The 23020-nt window shown below is 36.3% G+C and overlaps 1 protein-coding gene and 1 non-coding gene across 2 annotated transcripts in view; both read left to right on the forward strand.

Moving 5' to 3' along the window:
* The first annotated feature begins 1159 nt into the window (after window positions 1-1159).
* Window positions 1160-23020, forward strand: part of LOC120633854 (homeobox protein Nkx-6.2) — a 77688-nt gene continuing 55827 nt past the window's right edge. The window contains exon 1 of the mRNA XM_039904223.1: window positions 1160-1466. Within this exon, the coding sequence (XP_039760157.1) occupies window positions 1160-1466 (307 nt within the window). The remainder of the gene's footprint in view (window positions 1467-23020) is intronic.
* On the forward strand, window positions 20805-20876 carry Trnaw-cca. The gene has a single exon. It is a non-coding gene; the product is annotated as a tRNA-Trp (tRNA).

The following is a 23020-nucleotide window of genomic DNA, read 5'->3' on the forward strand; positions in this document are numbered from 1 at the left end:
AATAGAATATTTGTCACATCAATAACATCCTTCCGGTGCTAGAATGAAGTCGGATGCTCTATTCAGCCGCGGAGTGTTCACCGCGAACAAAAGGGGGGTACGGAGATGATCAACGAATAAAGGCAATTTACTTAACAATATTAATAGTTTTATGCGTTTAATTTTTTTTTACTGCACTTCGGATAGAAGCAGGTGTTAAAATCAGCATGGATGTTTGTAAGAGTGTTCATCTGTAAATTATAAGTATTTATGTTTATTATAGCGGTGATAGCCCAGTGGGTAGGACGTCGACTTTCGGGGAGCCGAGTTCGAATCCCAGCACGCACCTCTAACTTTTCTGAGTTCTGTGCGTTTGAAGCAATTAAAATATGACTTGCTTCAACGGTGAAGGAAGTGATATTTTAATGATTACTTTAAAATTCATTGCCATACCCTTAACAGGTTAGCCCACCATACCATATTACTGCATCAATACTTACCACCAGATATAAGATTGCAGTCAAGGAAAAATAAATAGTAATTTTTTCCTCATTTGAAGATACGAGAGCAAATTATTGATCTTGCTTACAAACATAAATGGTTAAAATAATAACTCTTTCGCAGTTGGTTAAAATACATAACCCTCGGCAGTCTTGCCGTAGTCGAGTAATAAACCGCTCTATTCACTCCCGGACTATTCGGCGCACAATACTACAAAAGGGGGGCGGAGGGGGGACACGGCACCGCAAAAACTGCACCCGACTTAATTATAAAGAGACAAGAAGCGCCATTAAATAGCGATTCGTTAAATCTACGCTCTCGTGTTAACACTACCCATAGCCTTTCTCGCTCACGCATAAAAGGGTTAGAAGGAGAGAGCTATACATTTCGTGGTGGGTCTTCCAATGGGCGGCGACTCGGATATAAGGTTTAGATTGACTGGGCGTTCTCTATTCAACGTTTTTTTGTTTGCTACGGGTTCCGCCAGCTTTTCATTTGGTGTCGACCCGCGCGCGTGGATGCAAGCATTCCAAATTCAAATTCAAATTCGAATTCGAATTCGACTCGATCGTGATTATTATAGACTATAGTGCGTGATTATGTTCGATATTCAATTTTAAATATTTTAATAGACAATGTTGTAACTTTTTTTAAACGGCCAGTGTTGTGGACTTAAAAAATGTCGGAAATGCGTGGTTCTCCGCCTTTATCGAGAGCTTTGGAAGGTGGTTTTGGAGCGCCTTTGGCTGCGTTGAGTTCTTTGGCAGAGGCACCTCCTCCAGCGCCAAACCCACATGGAATCGACCATATCTTGTCAAGACCGACAATTGGTTCAAACGTTGGCGCTGGGCTACTAACGCCAAGGTTGTCTTTGGCGGCCGCGGCTGCAGGCATGGCGCATTATTTGCAACACAAACCGCTATATTGGCCTGGTTTCCAAGGGCTGGTTTCCAATCCTATGGCCTGGAGGGAGAGGTTACAGTCAAGTAAGTAAAATTAATTTATAATTTTGAAGGGTTTTATGTCATGTCGTTTTAAAATGTTATTGTTTTTGAAGTTCTTTAGTTTAACGCGAGAGGCTCTTTAGATGTAAGTTATTCAGTGACTAACGGAAATAAGTACATGCGAACTTAGATAGACTTTTAATTATAACCTAGTAGGTGTAGGTACTTAGATATTGACATTGATTGTATATATTGTCAATTAAATAGTATTCTTAGACAAGCACGTGTTTACTCTACGAGGTACTTCTACGTTTCTCGATACAAAAGACTTCAACGATAATCAATCTCAAATAACGATACATAAATGGATTAAAACGTTAGGAATTACATAGTCGAGTACAATTTTAACAAGTGGAATAAAGATTTGCCTTTACAATTGGTTGCTTAGGTTCATTGCGGGGAATTATGACATTTTGTTTTAAGCGACAATTTGTATGATGTAGGCTGGTACTATGACGACACGAACATAGTAACTTTAGTTTGTCATTTTATTAATAGTTTTTGACATCTTAATTGAAGTTATCAAAAACCATGAAGTTTATATTTTCTTCTTTTTTACATTTTAAACACTACTATTTCCGCTTTACCTACAGTTTTTTTATTAATTTCAATATTATATCTTAAATGTGTCTACATGTAAACAAAATATGGCTTTTTACCTAAGCTTCTTGAAAGCATTAAACTAAAATAAAATATATTTAATTATACAAAATTTATATATAAAATTAAATAAATTTAATTTATTATATATTATTTCTTATATATAAAATTAATTTATGAAGGCTTACCTTATAAACAGCTTTAAAACATTATTCTGTATGTTTGTAGGACAACTGCCTAAACAATAATATAAGTCAGTAAACGATTAAAAATATTGGGCGTAAATTGCTCTAGGTTTAGCTTTGAATTGGTTACAGGTGACTATTGTGAAATGGTGATAAGTGGTAATAAAACCCTCATAGCTCTAGTTTCAATTATACCAATATAACTTTCACAACTATTTTAAAACAATGAAAATTATATTTATGGACATGAAGAATAAATAATATAATTCCGATTTAAGAATCTCTTACTTATAATGTATGCATTATTTACATTATTGTTTACGGTAAAGTTTATTTTAAAAATAGAAAAAACCAAGCGTGTTGAAAGAATTAATATACATTTTTTTTTTAATTTAATTTGTAATCGTACCTAGTATGTTTTTTATTTTTTTTAAAAATGCTTTACATGAAAAAAAATAAGCAGAAGATCGTTTACCTAAGGTCCTTAGGACCTAGGTTAAAAGAATCACTATATTATATGTCTGAACGAACGAGTTTAGAGGAGATTACATAAATGTTAAAAAGGTACACAATAACAAAACGTTAGAATTACCATGGATTATTAATTTAAGTGTGTAGTGTGTATAGCGAAGTAATTTAACTCATTCAGTGCCAAAACTTAAATCCAAAGGCCCGAGTTGTTCTGTAATCATAATTAACTTATGTAAATTAATCTCGTTATGTACAATAAAATGTAAGCCGGTAATTATTATGCTAATCATTAATTGCAGAAATAAAACTTATAAGATGGTGTCAGTCGGAAGATTATAGATTATTGACTTCATTCATTATAATAGATCGTTAAGTTTTTGCGTAGGTTGACAGCATATTGCATTCCTTAAACTAAAGTACATTTCAGCCTGGGAACTTCCGGTTCATTAGCCAATCCTATAGCATATAAAGAATTGAATGAAATAAATTTTATGTACTAGGGCTGAGAACAAGAACTTCTTAAGGCACTCTACCATCAGTTCGGATGGCTGATTCTACCCAAAAGGAGCCGACAACAAACTAAGCTTTTTATCGATCTATTCTTACATAATTGTAGGGATGTATTATATATACCTACCAAATAAATAAATGAAAAATACATGCTTATAATTATACCTAATTACTATTTACGAAGCAAACATTTTAAAAAGCTCCACCCCATTTTTTGTAGTAAATCCATAAATCCATTGTTTATATGTTGTTTTTGTATATAAAGACTAATGTCATAGCAAAATGTTTATATTATAATATAGGAGCCTAAATTAGCTTTAAATTTTAGTCTAGTGTTTAGAACGTCCGTTTTTCTTTCGGGGGGCTGAGTTCGAATCCCAGCACGTACCTCTGACTTAACTAAGTTATGTGCGTTTTTTAAGCAATTAAAACATTAAATCACACATTGGTGAAGGAAAACATCGTGAAGAAACCTTCAAGTCCACCTATCCGCATTGGGTCAGCTTGGTGGCAGCCTGCGTCTTGTATTGGACCGGTAATGGGTTGATAAAATGTTGGTGATGATGAAATTAGCTTTACCTATAAGGAAAATAAAATTAAAAAGATACGGTGATTACGGTAAGATCGTATACGGTGTATCTAAGTACACAGATAATAAACCTACATATAGGTTTAAAAATTGGCCTTTTTTCAATGTCAACTATATGTCCATAAAAACCTTTAAATCGTAAACAAGTGAGAACAACTAACGAGAACATAAAGGTCGCAGAGGCTATAATTTGTCCGACGGACAGTCTCGTGTAACCGGAAGCGAGTTCGCTTACACACCTACTCACATGCCCGTCGGGTACGTTCGCACGTTTTAAGTTAAGTTAGTTAGATTATTAAGCCAGACTGTTAAATGTACCTTAAGGGTTATTTGCCAGAAAGCGCCCTGACTATGCAATTAATATTTTTGGCATAGAGTTAGTTCAAAGGACGGAGAGAAGCTATCTTTTATATCAGTAAAACAACAATAATGAATGTTGTGAAAACAATAAACGCGGACGAGGACCGCCGGCAACAGCTATTAAAATTGGCTTTATTCATATTAAGTTAATTTATATTTTTTTAACATGCAAAGATCCCCAAAATGTGTAGAAAACACATGCTCATTTATATCAGAGAGTATCATCAGGAGATTTTTGTTATTAAGTTGGATTTATATTACGAAATTTGTGGCATAAAATTAGTTTCATGACATTAATGTGATCAATTTCATAACGCATGTGAAATTGGAGGTTTACGCGTGAAAGTGTTTGAAATTTTCAAACTTTCCTTCTTGCAAAGAATTACTTTGTGGTAAACTGCTTCTTTGACGCCTGCTTTTATTCAATCAGGACCATGGGATTTATTTAATCTGACTGACTAACTCACTACTGAATAACTTACTGACGCGTTACATTCTTTCCAGGTTTTTTAATTAGGTACCTACCTATATATTGAGTTATAGTAACCAAATTTGAACTGTGGATGACCTTTTACAAGAATATTGCTTTTACCAAGGCAGGTTAGTTGTTAAGGAATTCTCCTGGTACTTCATCATTAGCTCGTTTGTTTGGATGGGCCTAAAATGCTTCGCCAGCAATCGAATCGAAATCCGTGCAATACTTATTAAAGCTCGTAGCTTTAGGTTTAAGTTGGCGAACGTAGTTATCACAATCCCCTTACAATTATGTAAACATATATGTATGAACGCTTTGTAAGTGCATGTGATAGGGCTACCTGAATGAAGAATTTTTGAATTTGAATTTAAAGTGACCTTTATCTTCCATTACAATTGATTGCATGGCAAAGAAAATGTGCATATTACTATATAAAAAACCCAAACCGCTATGAAGTTCCCATAATATTACAAAAGCTTGTCTTGTCTCGAAAACAATGGGACCAAAGAAGTATCATGATGATCAAGTCACAGAATGAGAAGGGCCGTAGTCAAGTCACATTGGTCCTCTGAAATGAAAGCCAAAGACTTCACCATTACTCTATCATCGTAAGAAGTGTCATTATCATCATCACATCAACCCATTACAGGCCCACCACAGAGCATCTCCTTCCACAGTGGGAAGGGGTTAAGGCCGTAGTCCATCATGCTGGCCCAGAGCGGATTGGTGGACTACACACACCTTTGAGAACATTATGTAGAACTCTCCGGCATGCACGTTCCTTAAAACGCACTTTGGAAAGTTAGAGGTGCGTGCTGGGATTCGAACGTTCGACGACGACGGAAGTAAACCGTTTCAATTTGACGGTCGAGTGGCGCAGTGGGCAGCGACCCTGCTTTCTGAGACCAAGGCCGTGGGTTCGATTCCCACAACTGGAGAGTGTTTGTGTGATGAACATGAATGTTTTTCAGTGTCTGGGTGTTTATCTGTATATTATAAGTATTTTTGTGTATTATATTCATAAAAAAATATTCATCAGCTATCTCAGTACCCATAACACAAGCTACGCTTACTTTGGAGCTAGATGGCGATGTGTGAATTGTCGTATTAAAAAAAAAAAACTAATACAAACCCTCTTTTGTTTGAAGTCGGTTAAACAGACGCTTGAAAAGGTAGGTGTGTTCAGAGCAATTTATTTTAACAGCTGTAATTAATATCGTTACAAGCGGTTGAGCATTCGAAGCGCACGCATTATCTGCGAACAAATAGATGTATCACGCTGTAAGACATCACGCAGCCTGTGTTACGCGATCTCTTCACCGATAACGTCGTTCTGTTCGCGTTAACACGTTCGTATTACCTACCAACATAATTATTAACCGTGCTTGTATTCATTTGCGTTTCACATCATTATTAAATTCTACGTTCATGTGTTTCAATTAGGCTTACGTTATAAGCTATTAGCTGTACACCATGAGAGTCTATTGGGTAAGGCCTCGGCTTCCGTTTCCAAGGTCCGAGTTCGATCCCACGCACCTCTAACTTTTCAGAGTTATTTGCGTTTTTAATTCGATGAAACCTGCATTATTATTATTATTTTTACTTTTAATTTTCACACCAGATCATTAATATATAAAAAAAAACCGAAACATGAAGAAAAAAGAAGAATATAAAATGGGGCCTTATCGCTTTATAGCGATCTCTGCCAGGCAACCTTAGTATTAGGAAAAAAGGAGAGAATAATAGACTAGTTATTCATAAACTAGTTTACAAAAATTTATCATACATTTTAATTTAATTAATATATATAAAAATAAACGTATAAATATAAAATAAGAACATCTTCATTTTAGGTACTATGCCTCCCTGCGGTGGTTTCGAGGACGTTTTAGATTTTTTTTAGTATTAAATAGTTTATTTTAGGTTATATTTATAAAACCATTATTTTAAAGAATAAATAATAATAAATATCACGTAGATTTTGAAATATTCTTATTTAACTTGCGATAATTTACAGTTTTAATAGATCACAAGTTTTTATAAAAACATATAAATATTTAAATACTTTAACATACAATTGATATTTAGGTACATTAAGAAACAGTTTTCAAAGGCGTGTGACGTCACCGGATCAGCACTTGTCCAGCGTGGTGGACTTAGGCCTACCTACCTTTCTCATTACGAGTGTTAAGTAACCTGTGTTCTATAAAAATTGTGGCCTGATAAAGGGTTGATAATGATGGTTATATCTTTAAAAACATTGATTTAATATTGATACTCTCCTATAAAAACATTTGAATGCTCTGAAATTAACTCTAAGGCTTCAGTCTGCCAAGTACCAGACTGAAGCCTTAGACTCGGGGGATCGCCGCACCAGAAGAATCATCGGCAACGAATCCCTTACTCAGGCGAAACTAGACAGCTTGCAGCACTGCCTAATAGTATTAATTAATTTGGTAGTGACTCTACCACCGGTTCGGAAGGCAGAGAGGTTCAGCCAGCAAAAACGGAAGTTACTAGTTTCGAAAAAAACATTTTACAATTTAACATTCATTGTTCTACGTTTGTCACAAAGAAATTCATCAATAGCATAATGGCCTCACTGTAATAAATGTATTTTAACGTATGTTGATAGAACCAAAATTACTTTAAGAATTATAACATAATTAATGTTAAAAAAATAAAAATTTACATGTATATCAATATTGCGATCAACGGCCAATATAATTTCATTATGCTGGGGATGATGATTTTAGACCATTGACGATTTTAGACCATTGACGATTTTAGACCATAGACGATTTTAGACCATTGACGATTTTAGACCATTGACGATTTTAGACCATTGACGATTTTAGACCATTGGCGATTTTAGACCATTGGCGATTTTAGACCATTGGCGATTTTAGACCATTGACGATTTTAGACCATTGACGATTTTAGACCATTGTCGATTTTAGACCATAGACGATTTTAGACCATTGACGATTTTAGACCATTGACGATTTTAGACCATAGACGATTTTAGACCATTGACGATTTTAGACCATTGACGATTTTAGACCATTGACGATTTTAGACCATTGGCGATTTTAGACCATTGGCGATTTTAGACCATTGGCGATTTTAGACCATTGACGATTTTAGACCATTGACGATTTTAGACCATTGTCGATTTTAGACCATTGACGATTTTAGACCCTTGACGATTTTAGACCATTGACGATTTTAGACCATTGACGATTTTAGACCATTGACGATTTTAGACCCTTGACGATTTTAGACCATTGATGATTTTAGAATAGAATTAGAATCAACAGTGGTTGACTTGCTGTGCCAGTTTAAGCGTTGTTTCTTAATATTCATTCTTTCCCCTTATTTCCTTTAAAAAATGGTTAGGCACCCAACCACTATTTCTTATCTTAAAACTTGCACAGGAGACTTTCTCTATTATTCTACAACGCTGATACATCCTAGACACTAATATTTTTTTAATTTTTAAGTGAACCAGTTGGTTCCTATTTAGAAAAATGAAATCGGGAAACTGGTGAGAACAGGCCATCGGGCGGAAACAGGTTCTATCCACCCTCTGTAGCTGCTAGAATACGCGTTTTCAAAAGACCTTATAAATTCCATTTAGTCATTTGTCTATGTTCATAACTGAATCAAATATAAAGGATCAGAAATAAACGGCATCTATAAAATGTCTGTGAAGCTAGTTTGGCCGAACTACAGAAAAACATAAAAACAATAGCTAAATATGTTTTTGATACACAAAATGCCCGGATAAAAACGATCGAGAGTCCCACTGGACGGACGCCAACATAAAATAACAATAATTTCGTTATTAATATCGTAAATGTATATCGCGTGATGCTATCCTACAAAATTCTAGACATTGGGAAGAAAATAACCAGATTTTTTGTTGCAGTGTATTTTATAATCTATTTTATTTAAACTATTTTTTTTTTTAATTAGTACATCATCATCACGTCAATCATTACTGGCCCACTACAGGGCACGGGTCTCCTCCCACAATGAGAAGGAAATAAGGCCGTAGTGCACCACGCTGGCCCAGTGCGGATTGGTGGACTCACACCTTTTAGAACATTGCGTAGAACTCTGAGGCGTGCAGGTTTCCTCACGATGTTTTCCTTCGCCGATGAAGCAAGTGATATTTTAATTACTTAAAACGCACATAACTTGGAAAAGTTAGATTTGCGTTATGGGATTCGAACTCGTACAATAAAACCCATAAGTTTCAATGCTTATTTTTAGGAATTTACCGACAATTAAAGATTTTAAAGTAAGATTTTCGTGGTAAATCAACATTTCTTAAATATAGTTCAACGGGTTCGTACCATGATAATATTTTTGGATTAGTCGATATTCCGACCGAGTTGCATGGATCGTGCTCCAAGTCGCTACGTCGTAAAATATTATCGTGGTATGTACCCGTTGAACTATATTTAAGAAATTTACCGATAATCGCCTACTGATGATACAGTTAATATAATCCCCCTAAACAAATTAGGATAGCAGCAGCCCACACTACGTACAATAATCTCCATTGCTGATATCACGTAATTGTGATGCCGGCGTCGTATCACCTTATCATATCGATATGTCGCGATACTGCCGTGTAATAAAACTAATTAAAAGCGCTGAACCGCGATCGCTCCTCATTTGCCGTTTGGGTATTGCTGACGTACCTAATTCTGCCATCTCGAAGTCCTAGGTCGGATGCCAAGGTCGGGTCAAAAAAAGTTACATTATTGCTTTGAAGGAGCATTAATGTATAATAAATTACCTAACCTGCCATCATCCAGACTTTGAAATAGAAAAAAAATTCAATATTTTTAAGAAAATACTTAAAACCTTTGTAATTGACAAATCCGAGTGCGGTCCTATGTATGACAGTATGAAGTATTTGTAAATTTACCCTCAAGTTTATTTATAAAATTTCTGATTGTTTTGTCCGTACCGTTGCTTGTAGTTTTAATATTACCTACATAAAAATAAGTTGTAAATATTCTCATTGAGTGAAATTGTAATTTCTTATGAGAAAATAAACTTCTTTAACCATGAGGTCACCAATAATTTTTTATGACCTTCCTGGCGTAGCGGTGATCGCTGAGGTTTTAAATGGGACGTCCCGGATTCGACAACTGTCAATTTGGGAATTTGTAATTTCAGAATTTTCTCTGGTTTGGTCTGGTGGGAGTATTCGGCCGTGGCTACCGTACCGTTGTTACCGAAAAGATGTTCAACTAAGCGATTTAGCGTTCTGGTACGATGTTGCGAGGACACCGATTAGGGAAATGGAGATAACTGCCAAGCCCTTAACAGGTTACCCCACTACCATCCAAAGTGAGATTACTGACACAGGCTAACTTGTAGTGGAACACAAAAAAACTATTAAACTGCAAAATAAATTAATATGCGTCGACTGAAACACATGTTGTAATGTACAAACAACTGTTATACTGACATCTGGTCTTGCATAGCTGATACTGATCGTCAATCAGAAGCGGTATCAATCAAAACATCGCCGCGATATTGTTGTGTCAGGTTGTCGGTATCGCAGAACAAACAGACAAACATAACACCTGTGCTCAAACGCGCGGGGTCGAATTGATAATCATTATTTATCTACTGCGACTTCGTCCGCATATAATTTCTAACACGTTAAACTTTCTTACACAACATTTATTATGACTCTACATCTAGAGTTATTTTATTCAAAACTATGAACATCAATTTACAAACAATCTTCTAAACCAGTTTTATCTATTTAGGAGTAGATTATTGAGATTTTTTTTGCAGATAACAACACTCTTATAGGCCTAGTTTCTGAATTGAACTCCTTTACATTACAATTTAAATTCAAATTTCATTAATTTCAATTAGGCTTAATATAAGGTGATAGCCTAGTGGCTAGAACTTTGTTTTCTCTTTCAGGGAGACAGACTTCAATCCCCAGCTCGCACCTTAAGGACCTTTATTCGTTTTAAATTTAAGGAAAATATCACTTGCTTTAAGCGGTAATACATAATGAGAAAACCTGTATGCCTGAGGGTTCCCCATAATGTTCTCAAAGATATTTGAAGTCTACCAATTCGCATGATGCGATGTAACATCAGCTCAGATACGACCGGAAAGACAATACTTTGTTACATTTGCCCGACCCGGGGATCGAACCCAGGACCTCGTGACGTGCCATCGAATATGCTAACCACTAGACTAGGTAGTTACACTTACTACAGTTAACCATATACAATATATTAGTGTATATATGCGCGTACATGTACACAGGCCGCTGTACTACGCATCGCTGTCACGTTACGCAAAGCCAGGCCTACCAAGAATTGCTCAGCGCAGCTAAATAAGTTTTGACAATTAAAAAAGGTACCCTTAAATTGGGGTCAAGTACTTGCACCTTTCGAGAAGCAATTATGACATGGTAAATGCTAGCAGCATAATTGCAAAGCTGTGTTCCGTCTGAAAGGCGTGATTACCGGTGTAATTAGATACTGGATAGAAGCAGGCGTTACTTTGCGGAATTCCATGATATGTATGTACGTATGAAAATTAAGCTTAATTTGCTATACTGTTAAGATTAAAAAAAAAAAAAATTTTATTGTAAAATCAACATCTCCTAAGGATGCCGAGGATCTGTTTGGTGTGGAGTATAAAGATTGAAGAAATGACACCATACAGACTCTCCTGCTTTTGATGGAGTATAGAAAATTAAGCTTAATTTTCATAATATGGTGCAATTAAAATTGCCTATTATATACTGTAACAATAAAATTACATACATACATATACATATACTACGACAATACACACATCGCCATCTAGCCTCAAAGTAAGCGTTGCTTGTGTTATGGGTACTGAGATGCCTGATGAATATTTTTATGAATTATATACTTAGAAAATACATACCCAGACACTTAAAAACATTCATGCTCATCACACAAACATTTTCCAGTAGTGGGAATCGAACCCACGGCCTTGGGCTCAGAAAGCAGGGTCGCTGCAAACTGCGCCAATCAGCCGTCATTTTAATAATTCAATTAAAGTAACTTCTATATTATACCGCGGGAATAACTGGGCACCCACTTTTTATCATTATCATTTTATTAAGCAGCGCCGTAATTAGCGTGAAGGGTTATCGAAGTGGGAGATTACGTAGATTACAGCGTATTACGGCTGTAATATTGTGATATTGACGATGGCCTCTATCGATATGGGTATCAATAGACTTTCATTACTGAAATGATTATAATATATAGGTATTTTAATATGTACTGAGATAATGGGATATAGTAGACGCAAAATTAATAAATTACCTAGTAAACTGCTGTGGGTTTGTCGTTCGAGAAACTACAAAAGCATCGTCTTGTTCATTTTATTAGCATACCTTTTAATTTCTTACTAAAAATCATTCAAATTGAAATTCATTTATTTGCTTAAAACATGACAAAATATCATACATGTTTAGTCGCAGTCTACGACCAGCAAATCTTAAAGTATCCAAATAGGTATATCAATTTATTATAACATCATAAAAAATCATTAAAAATAAAATTAAATATAATCGCAAAAAATATAAACAAGTTTTTGGTCAAACACACGTATTCAAATTACATTCGAATAAAGTACTGCGTTCCGGACTGGAGGGTGTAGGAGCCGGTGTAATTACAGGCACATTTGGATTAACACCTACGCCACAAGTCGATGGACACAACGGTGAAGGTGGAGCCCTTTATGCAGATGATATAAAATGAAGAAAATCTCCAATACGAGTTATAAAAACTTAATTGGCACTGTAAGAGTTTTAAAAAGCTTACACTCTATATCATACATTTTATATCATATGCATACCCTGTGCATACCCCCTATACACGCCACTGACAATTATCCTTCTTATATTTTCCGAGGGAAAATTGAAAGTTGTTTTCTAGCTAAGACAGCTTTAAAATTGCAAATATTCTATGCAAAAGGATATGTCCTTTCGATACCGATGTCTCAAATAGTTCCTGTGGTAGAATTAAAAATTGATAACGAGGGAAGTTTTAGACCCAATTCTGAAGTCCACGAAGAAAAAGTCGTGGGCAGAAGCTGTTATTCCTATATACATAACTCATCACCTTAAATATTCACAGTATCAGCCACCGCTCAGCGGAGCGTGTGTCAAAGACAGCAAAAACAAATAATCCGCGCGGCTCTGCGCAATGGATGCAACACTTGATGTTTATTAAAATCGCAAAACCTTCGCAGACCGTTTCATTTGTACCGACCGTTTGGTGCTTAACGCCGCCGTACACCAACCAATACTATGCTATAGATATACTTTACATGTGTAAACCGAATGCTTTTTTTTATTGATAAGTTCACTAATAATTATGTAACTATAATTCTATTAAACAAGGTGAATTTTGTTAAACAATTAATATAAAAACAAAATCATTTTAGATTTCATCTCAAGGAATATAACAGAGAGCGGGCAGCAGCGTCCTGTGTCCACTGCGATCACCAACCCTTCTACCCAGCTTGGTTATTTTGTGTAAAGCCTCCCGTTTGGTGAGGCCTTTACTCAGTATTGGATATATAAGATTCTATAAAGACAGCCAAAAAGGGTAGGAATCCCAAGAAATTTTATACGAGTTATTGGAAAGTGTAAAATCTTTGTACATCTAGGCAATGATGAGGGTGCAATTAGATTTAGGTGTGACATAAGTTCTCCTGAATTACTGATGCAGCTAAATTAATATTTTAATGCTTGACAAAAAACATGTTATATATATATATATAAGTAAACCTAAACAGCTTCTACAATATAATCACACAGAGTGCAAGATTTGATAGGTACTTAGATAAGTAAGTACTTAGTTTTTATACACCTGTTTATTCGCGTATTAAGACAGTAAAATAAAACTGACTCTGCCTTTTATCGACTATTTGAAAACCGCAATTTAATTAACAAACTGCATCTTCGGGACGATAACACGAGTTCATGCACTTTTTCATATTGCGATCTTTAGAATACCACAAGAAACAATGGTGTCGATATGCTATTTGTTCTCTAATCCCATTCAATGAACCTTAATATCATCTTATTAACCCATTACCGGTCACGGTTCTCCTCTTTTTTTAATTCAAATTCAAAATTCATTTAAGTTCAAAATTTCAAATTCAAAATTTCTTTTTTCATGTAGGCCTATCACAGGCACTTATGAAGCGTTCATACATATTTGTTTACATAATTGTAACGGGATGGTGATAACTTCGTTCGCCAACTTAAATCTAAAGCTACGAGGGTTCCAAACGCGCCCTGGTCTAAGAAGAGCCCACAACAAACTTAGCCGGGTAAATTTATTTTTTTGTTATCACCATCTTCCGGTAAATTTAAATTAAGCTATGAAGCTAGAGCAATTCACACCCAAGCTTTTTTATCGTTTAAATAATCCTTAATATTATAATAGGATTTTTCTGTAAGCTTACGTTTTATATAAACTTTGAACTTATTGAGAGACATCTCAAAGATTTCATTTGGTAATTTGTTATAAAATATTATTATATTAATTAAAATATTTATTTCAAGTAGGTAGTAGGTAATATAAGCACTTTTGAAACGTAAAGTCTGTCTGTTTGCAGTGACTCTACCACCGGTTCGGAAGGCATATTCTATCGAGAAGAATCCGGCATGAAACGGCTATTACCGCTTTCTATAGCGCAGCACAAACTGCGCGATGCCCTTAGGTCAAACTCGGATATTATTAATTAGTGGAGGGCGGGGGTTGCGGTCTCACTGGGCGCGCTATGAAGTGGGACACATTTTTTTAATTACCCAAATACCCTCCCCCGGGGTGAGGGGGGGCGGGGAGTGCGCGGCATATGTCGGCGGATTAAAATTGAAGTCTCCTCGAATGCAGTTTGAATTCGTATGCTCTTTTGGTGAAGCGTATTTTTTTATTGTACTTTTTTCTGTGGCGGTTTCATATTTGACTTTACTGAGGCAAGTTTTTGTACGACCCAATCAATTTTGATGCAATTAATATAGCCAGCTTCATTCAAGTAAATAATGAAATTAACTGCATATTTAGTATTGTTCACCCAATTAGTGGAATTAAAGGTTTTATTTAAGGTACTGCTTTCTTTTTTGCCTTTTCTACAGTTTTTGTACAATAAAAAAATGCAATTATAAAAGCCTTGAAGCGTTCTCTTGATTTTATGACATAAATTTTGCATTACCTACTTATAAAAAATTTAGGTACTTATAATATACTTTATAATAAATAAGTTATATGTTTCATTGTAAAAAATATAAGATTATTTAAAAACAAAACTATAATGCGACATTACAAATTTTTTTCTTTTTGAGATGTTTGTATGTATATGTATTTTTCCAGTGTCTTATTAACACAGTAACTGCATATGCTGTTTAGCGTAGAAGTGAAATTATATGTTGTGTGTAGAATATAGAATCTACCGTGAAATTTTGTACAAAAGCGCCGTACGATCTCTATCTTTGGACATTCTCTAATGGGCTCTAAAACGTTTATCACGAATTCATTCATGTATCCCGAAATTTTTAATTTCTACAGTGCTATAACTAGCCACATTTAATAACAAAAAATATCTTATCTCGTCTTAATTCTATAGTCAAACTAGTAAAACCGAGACTGTGCGAACGGAGGCACTGTGAGAATATAAAGTAATGATTTGGAGGGTTAGTTTATTAGCACTATTAGGATATTACAAGCTTGCTTACAGTCTGTATAAACCCTTAACTACAATCTCGGCGGTCCAATAAAGTGAGCGGAATAACATAATTCGGTACAAAGCCGCATTCCCACCCCCCACCCTTACCCTCCGAGCCCTTAATGTTACGTGCTAATAGTCGTTTGTATTTAAAAGCGGCGTCCCATAATTTGTTGTGACTGAATAAATTTTTAAATTCGGTATAGCGTTGTCTAAATTGTATTATATTTCATCATATCGTTATTATCATTATCATCAAAGCTGTTTTTTTAAAAAGATTAATTGATGAGTTCTTTTACAATAACACAAAATTAAATTAAAAATACACAAAAAAAAACAGAAATTAAAAAAAATTGGTGACCATTTTGTGATGTCGCCTATCTTGGATTTGTTGTAGTGTATCGTATTCTACTAGTCGAGCCCTTTTTTAATACCTATACATATTTAGGGAGTTTTGTAAAAATATGCTATCTGCAATTTTGATGCGACGGCCATCTTGGACAGATTTTCTTCATAAATCGACAAATTACCCTTTAGAACAAAAAAAAGGAAAATGGTTATCGGTCCATCCATTCGGGAAATACGATGCACACACACAAACACACACAGACACGTTAACATACGCTCAAACTTACAGCACAGCACACAAATGTACCGAACACTCAGACCACAGCTTTGAAGGTCTACCGAAATAGATGGAAAGGAGTAGCAAACATATAGACGGTATATATAACCGCTCGCGCCCCATCGAACACCGGCGACAGTAGCCTTCTCGTTATGTTCCGCGCAATGGGGTGTCTGATTGCGATAAATATTTTAATGAAATCAACCCTCCACCTCTCCCCGCCGCCGCCGCAAGCCTTATCCCGAGGGGTAGCTCTATAGCTCACTTATAGCCGTACCTACCGATAGGTAAGTTCATTACTGTGAGTTACCTAGTTCTAATCCATTTTTTCTTACTTTAGTAATAGTGTTAACATTGTGTCAAATAATAAAAAGTACACTATGAAAACCGTTTTAGTAGAAAGTGTTTTATTTGTTGCGAAATCTTTCGACCTTTTAGATATACGCGTGGTGACGCGTGCGCGTATTACCTCAGGTATATTATAATTAATATGTTTATCATATGTACATCAAAAACATACGTATCTAGCCAGACCAAGCGATATTGTTTATAATCTTGTAACTCTGTTATCGCGTTTAATATTGACGTGATATGATGGCCGACATAGTCCGCCGTCATTAATTAAATGCACCGCATGGCGGTGACGTAAGGGCACCGCTCAGACGGACGGCAAAAAACTTAGGGTCAAGGCATACTAGCGCAAACTACAATGTCAAATGCTCATATCCTTCTTCAAAATATTGCTTAAAGATTTTAAATTAAGATTTTCGTGGTTAATCAACATTTCTTGAATATTGTTCAACGGGTATATATCACGATAATATTTTTGGATTTGTCGATATTTCGACCCAGTTGCATGGACCTACGCAGTCGTGACCACGATCCATGCTACTGGGTCGAAATACCGACAAATCCAAAAATATTATCGTTGTATTTACCTACCCTTTGAACTATATTTAAGAAAAAATATTGCTGTTCCCGAAGCCGCGGCGTTAATGCTTCAGGAATTCTCCCTAAACTTCATCATCAGCTCTTTTATTGTAACGAGCATAAATTGCTTAGGTACCAACTATATACCATAATCGAAGCGCAACCAGTGTAACACTTATTATTGTGTAGTTCCGGTGGTCAGCCGTAGTCTTCATCATCAGTTTCACTTGACCAAATGGAGCTTTTCGATAGCAGTTACTTTTAAAAAAGACTAATCGTACCTATATGTGTGCCTATAATATTTGAAGTTTTCCCTCAATTTCCCCAGAATCCCTTCAATAGATCTTGACCTGATGAAAAGGGACGACATGGGAAGCATACCGTCTCAAAAAAAAATGACGATGGACAAATCGATAAATGACAGAGTTTTGAGCTAACAAACAAAAAAAAAATACAATCGAATTGAGAGCCTCCTCCATTTTGCAAAGCCGGCTAATAATCTAAAGATATAATCTCTATGAGTGTATGTTTTCATTTTTCACTATAAAGACACTACACAATAAAGAAAATTAGGAAAAATAGATTGGAATATTGTAATTTTAGAGACTTATTATAATCTGAACGACGATCGTCGCCGGTCCACGAGTCGCTTTATATTTGATGTCGCAGGTGTCGCTGCGAACACCGCGTCATTACAAGATCGACACGGTGTTCCTAAGGCTGTTATTACTGGGTACATTAACTAGCTAATCTTTAACTTATTGGACAGAGTAACAATCTTCATCATGACCTCGGCTTTTATTCAGTAGATGAGCTTTTCGTGATACATCGTGACGAAACCTGCGTACCTGAGAGTTCTCCATAATGTTCTTAAAGGCGTGTTGTGTCCACCTACCCGCACTATGCCAGCGAGGTGGACTTTGGCCAAAACTCTTCTAATTGTGGGAGGAACCCCGTGCCCTGTAGTGGGCTGCTAATGTGTTAATATGATGAAGATGATGATAATAACAAGCAATAACTAACAGAACGTATGTTATCTTATACTAATCAACCTCAAGAGCTTGTTTGTTAGTTTACTTGAACGCGATGATCTCAGGAAGTGCTGGTACTGGTCCAATTAAAAAAAAAAACAGTGTTGGATAGCCCATTTATCGAGGTAGGTTAAACGCTATATATAATCACGCTAAGATAAATAAGAGCATAGAACCAATTAAGAATGTTTCAAAATCAGGGATTTTTTCCTTTTGAGAGCTTCCTCTGCGTGCGCTGCGTAAACGTTTTAACCGTTCGTTTCGGTAAAATCATGTAAGACAAAGTTGTTCTGTAAAAGTCTAAAAAAACGTACGCGACAGCATATGACTTATATAACTTAGATCCCGCGAATCTCTCCGTGAAAAATTAAAAAAAATATGTATACTTACAGTAGCTTCGCGATATAATTGTAACTATTTAATCTTTTTAAGAAAAAACATTAATCTACATCAAAAAGGGATATAAACAATCTACTTACTAGAAAGGGTCATAAATTTGTGATATCAGCATATCGTCTTAGGAAAGTACAGAAAACCTGAGAAGGATATGTATCTGTAACATGATACCGATAGTAATATTAGATTTGCCATTACATAAGTTTAAAGAATGTATAAAAACAAATTTAATACAGCGAGATTACTATTGATGAATTTCTTAATGCCAAGGTTGCCTGGAAGCAAACCGCTCTGCTTTCATCTCACACAAGATAGAACAAAAATTGTTAAATTGTAAACGATGTTGAAAAAGAGCAACTGTTGAGTTTCTTGCCGGCTTCTTCTTTGTAGAATCTGCCTTCTGCGTAGAGTCACTACAAACAGACATACTTGACGTTTCAAAAGTGCTTATATAGGCCTTGAAATAAATTGATTTTAAATTGGAATTTGAGTTTATGTCTATCGTTTAAGGTTACAAGCTGACAAAGTGGCGTAACGACTGCTGATAACAATATATAATAAGTCATAACAATTATTAACAATGAGCTATATAAAGCCACACAAGCGAACAGTTGGCATGCGGAAATCAACAAGCAGACTCCCATTGTCGACAAGGAAACACGCGTTCCGCACCAAATCTGCGCTCCATCATGTATAAATAAATCCTCCCCTTCCCGTTGTCCGCCGCCCACTCCCGGCACCTCCTCGCCCCCTCCGGAGTCGCTCCCTCCGCGGTCTCAAGAATTCCAACTTGTTCCAAATAATCGTAAAGGGTTGTTCCACAAAGTAAGTACAAACAATTTTAATTGTGCCACGCTTCTGGCGGTTGGGTTTAGTACTGCGCCGCTGGTTTGGTATTGTCACAAGTTTATTGTGTTGATAATAAAATAAACTTTGCCCGTTTGTGCCGTACTTCATTTATATTGATATGGGGATGTGTATACTACGCCTGTATATATAGATAGCTTTTATCCCTGACTTCATCCACGTGGATCATTTTCAACCGACTTAGGTAAAAAGGACGTTCTCTGTTCGACTGTACCTCTGTTTTTTTGAACTCCTCAACCCTTAAATCAGTTGACTTTTGACTATCATAACTAAGATAATTTCAAATGTACTAACAAAAATAAAAAAAACCGTCTTTTTTAAACAATTAAAAAGGTTAAAGTTTAATTTATAAGTGCATTTTCTACATTTTACTTGCCACCAACTTAAAATATTTGTAGATAATATTTATTTCTTGCTTTTTACTTGTTTAACAAAGTCGCTTTTTTTTATTGGTGGACACCACACTATGTGAACTCTCAGGCATGTTGGTGTTTTCCTTCAACGTTGAAGCAAAAGATATTTTAATTCCTTAAAACGCACATAACTTAGAAAAGTTAGAGGTGCGTGCTGGGATTCGAACTCGACCCCCTGAAAGTAAAGTCGAGCTTCTCTCTCGTCCGAACTTTATTAGATTTGATAGATTCAAGGAGTCGCTGATGCAAGACTATATAAATATCAGCTGCATTTGTATGTTGGTATTAGTTAAAAAACTCTCCATGAACAACTCAACAGCGCACGCAAAAAAAAATAAACCTCATACGTTATTACAATACACCACACATTTCATAGAGCCCACGTACCACGCCTCCCCTACGCGTTAACGTCTGAGCCTTCCCGTTGTCTCCTCGTTAGCTACAAATTGCCCCAGCCTCCCCCGGGCACGCACAGATTCGGGATAATCGTCCGGGGCATAATGTCCCGGGCACGATCGGGCCGGGTATAATTGTCCCGGTTATAATTGTTATTGGCCACTTCGGGACGTTGGGAGCTCGTCAAGATTTGCCTTCTTTGATTATCTGAAGGGTTAAGTATTGTGTGTAAACGGTTTGTACGACCTCGATGGTGTAGTGGTGTGTGCTGGTACCTTAAATATGATATGTAGGTCGATTCCCCTTTTAATTTTGAACTACACATTTAGGAATTAGTTTTTTTTAACTCAGCGATCTTTGTAACCCTGCGCAGCTGAAACCTGGGAGGTTTTGGGCGCTTTTTCTTAACAAACCTAAGTTTTTTTTTTAATAGTAACCTTGCTGTTAATAAAATGTGTTTTAACAAATTCTTTAAACTTATGCATTGATAGGTCCATAATAACGTTAAGTTCATGTTATAAAAACGTATAGTTAAATCCCACAAATGACTTCTGTACCTTTCGCAGACGATATGCGATGTCACTAATTTAATATGTAAAAAATATGTACTTATGCGCAATGTTAAACATATATTTTAATGTATGCTATGTGTTACGTCATTCAATGCAGCTACCGTATATTAATTTGGGCATTTAAGATATCGACTCCGTGGCGCAACGGTAGCGCGTCTGACTCCAGATCAGAAGGTTGCGTGTTCAAATCACGTCGGGGTCAAACAGATTTTTTATTTTTATATTTGAAACACATTTTTAATCGACATCAAAAAAGGGTCACTTCAATTTGTCGCGTTTTTATTTTTTAAGTAAAACTTATTTTAGTAGTTTATGAAAATCAAATGGAAGTGAATTTCGCTTTATGAAACGCGAATAGCTAACATTATTAATTATTTATAAAAGATTATTTTAATTAAATAAGTAATGCTAAAACGGCCCGGTTGGTTATTATGCTCAGCTCTACGGATTAAGAGATCCTGGATTCGATTACCGAGTCGGGGCAAGAATTGTCGTTTCTCTATTAAACATCTTAGTAGGTATACGCCCGGAGTTTGGAAAAATAGTGATGCATATCTCCGTGCTTTGAAGAGCACGTTAAGTCGTCGGCCCCTTTCTCTCTCTAAGATTTAATATAAGTCGTTAAAGCCCACTAATCTGCATTGATGATGGTAATGAAAGGTGTGTTCATCAGAAGGAAACGTACTAAACCTTGATTCAGTTTAATAATACATCACTGCTGGCGCTGTGGTTTTATAAGTGAGAGGTTCTAGGTTCGATTCCTGACAGATACGGGAATTAATAATTTTGTGATTTGTCAGATGGAAGACGAGGTATAGCTTATTGTCACTCTACTGACAGACTTACCGCTAGGCAATTCAGCGTTCCTATGCGATGTCGCGTTAAGACCGAATATGGTAGGGTAGGTACCTTACCTATGGTATAATATAACTGCCAGACTTTTTACAGGTTAGCCAGACTTCAGTTTCGGGGGGACGAGTTCAAATCCCAGCGCGCACTTTTTACTTTTCTAAGTTATGTACGTTTTAGCGTATGTGAGGAACCCTGCACGCCAGAGAGTACCTACTTCATAATGTTCTCAAAGGTGGGTGGAACCCATCAATACGCACTGGGCCAACTTGGTGGACTAATGCCTTTAACTTTTCTCATTGTGGGAGGTGTCCCGTGCCCTGTAGTGGGCCGGTCATAAGTATGCAGTCAAGCGCTAACTTGTAGATATATAAAAAAAATATAATTATTAATATTATATCACCGAATCACACAATAGCATGCAGTCGAGAATCCCAATATGGCTGCGGAAAAAGCGCAAAAATGCAACGGGGCGTCGCGCCGCGTGCAAACATTTCGCAGTTTAGTATTCAGGCAGGCACGAGGGAGTTTGACTGGGGTCTGGGAGGAATACATCTCAGTGGATTCCATAGAGACAAAAAGGCATTGTCCACACAATGGTATAACATAACTTTCTTTAAAAAATACCTTCAAATTAAAACTAGGTACCTACTTGCTACACTGAGATCGTTAGAAATCAAGTTTTTTTAAACAAAAAAAAGTTCTTTATTTTTGAATAAGTAAGCATAGTTTTAATTACTTCTAAAAGACTGCCCCGTAACAAAATAAGTTTATCATTATCAATCGCCTATCAGCTCACTAAGGGGCACTGGTCTTCACCCAGAATGGGAAGGGTTTAAAGTCATCGTACAACAATCAACCCATTATCGCTAATCGGTTCACTAAGGGGCACTGGTCTTCTCTCAGAATGAGAAGCGTTAAGGCTGTATTCCACCACGCTGGCCAAGTGCTAGATTTTACACGCCATTGCAAACTTTATCGATAACTCTCAGGTATTCTAGTTTTCTGACGATATTGTATAACCTACATACCAAACTTTGTCTATGTAACAAATGCAACACAGACCAACCTTTGTGAGTTCAGTCAGAGTACAACAAAACAGATCCGCTCTCTCAGCTATGTCGTTGATGATGCCTCGAACACCACGTTTTACGACGACGGGACGAGGCAAGCATTTGATGACGTTTCATACATTTTGCATACAGCAATGCATTTTAAACAGTGCTTGATCTTTGCCCAGTCCGATCCCGTGTGACGCTCAGCTATCCCACCTTTGTTGCACGGTTTTGTTACGTTTCTTTTAAACATTAATAATTTATGGACCAGGCATATAGGAAGTGGAAAAACAACGCCTATGAACAGAGCAACTCTTCACCGGGCATGCAAGGAGCAAGTCCCGCAACATGCCGCCCTGTGTCTATCAATTTCAGGGGTAGGTATATCCTCTTGTTCTTGTAATTATAGTGGCTACTACGCTCTTCAGACTGGACCACAGCA

This window comes from Pararge aegeria, chromosome 22 (genome assembly GCF_905163445.1).
Source record: "Pararge aegeria chromosome 22, ilParAegt1.1, whole genome shotgun sequence".
NCBI classification, from domain to species: domain Eukaryota; kingdom Metazoa; phylum Arthropoda; class Insecta; order Lepidoptera; family Nymphalidae; genus Pararge; species Pararge aegeria.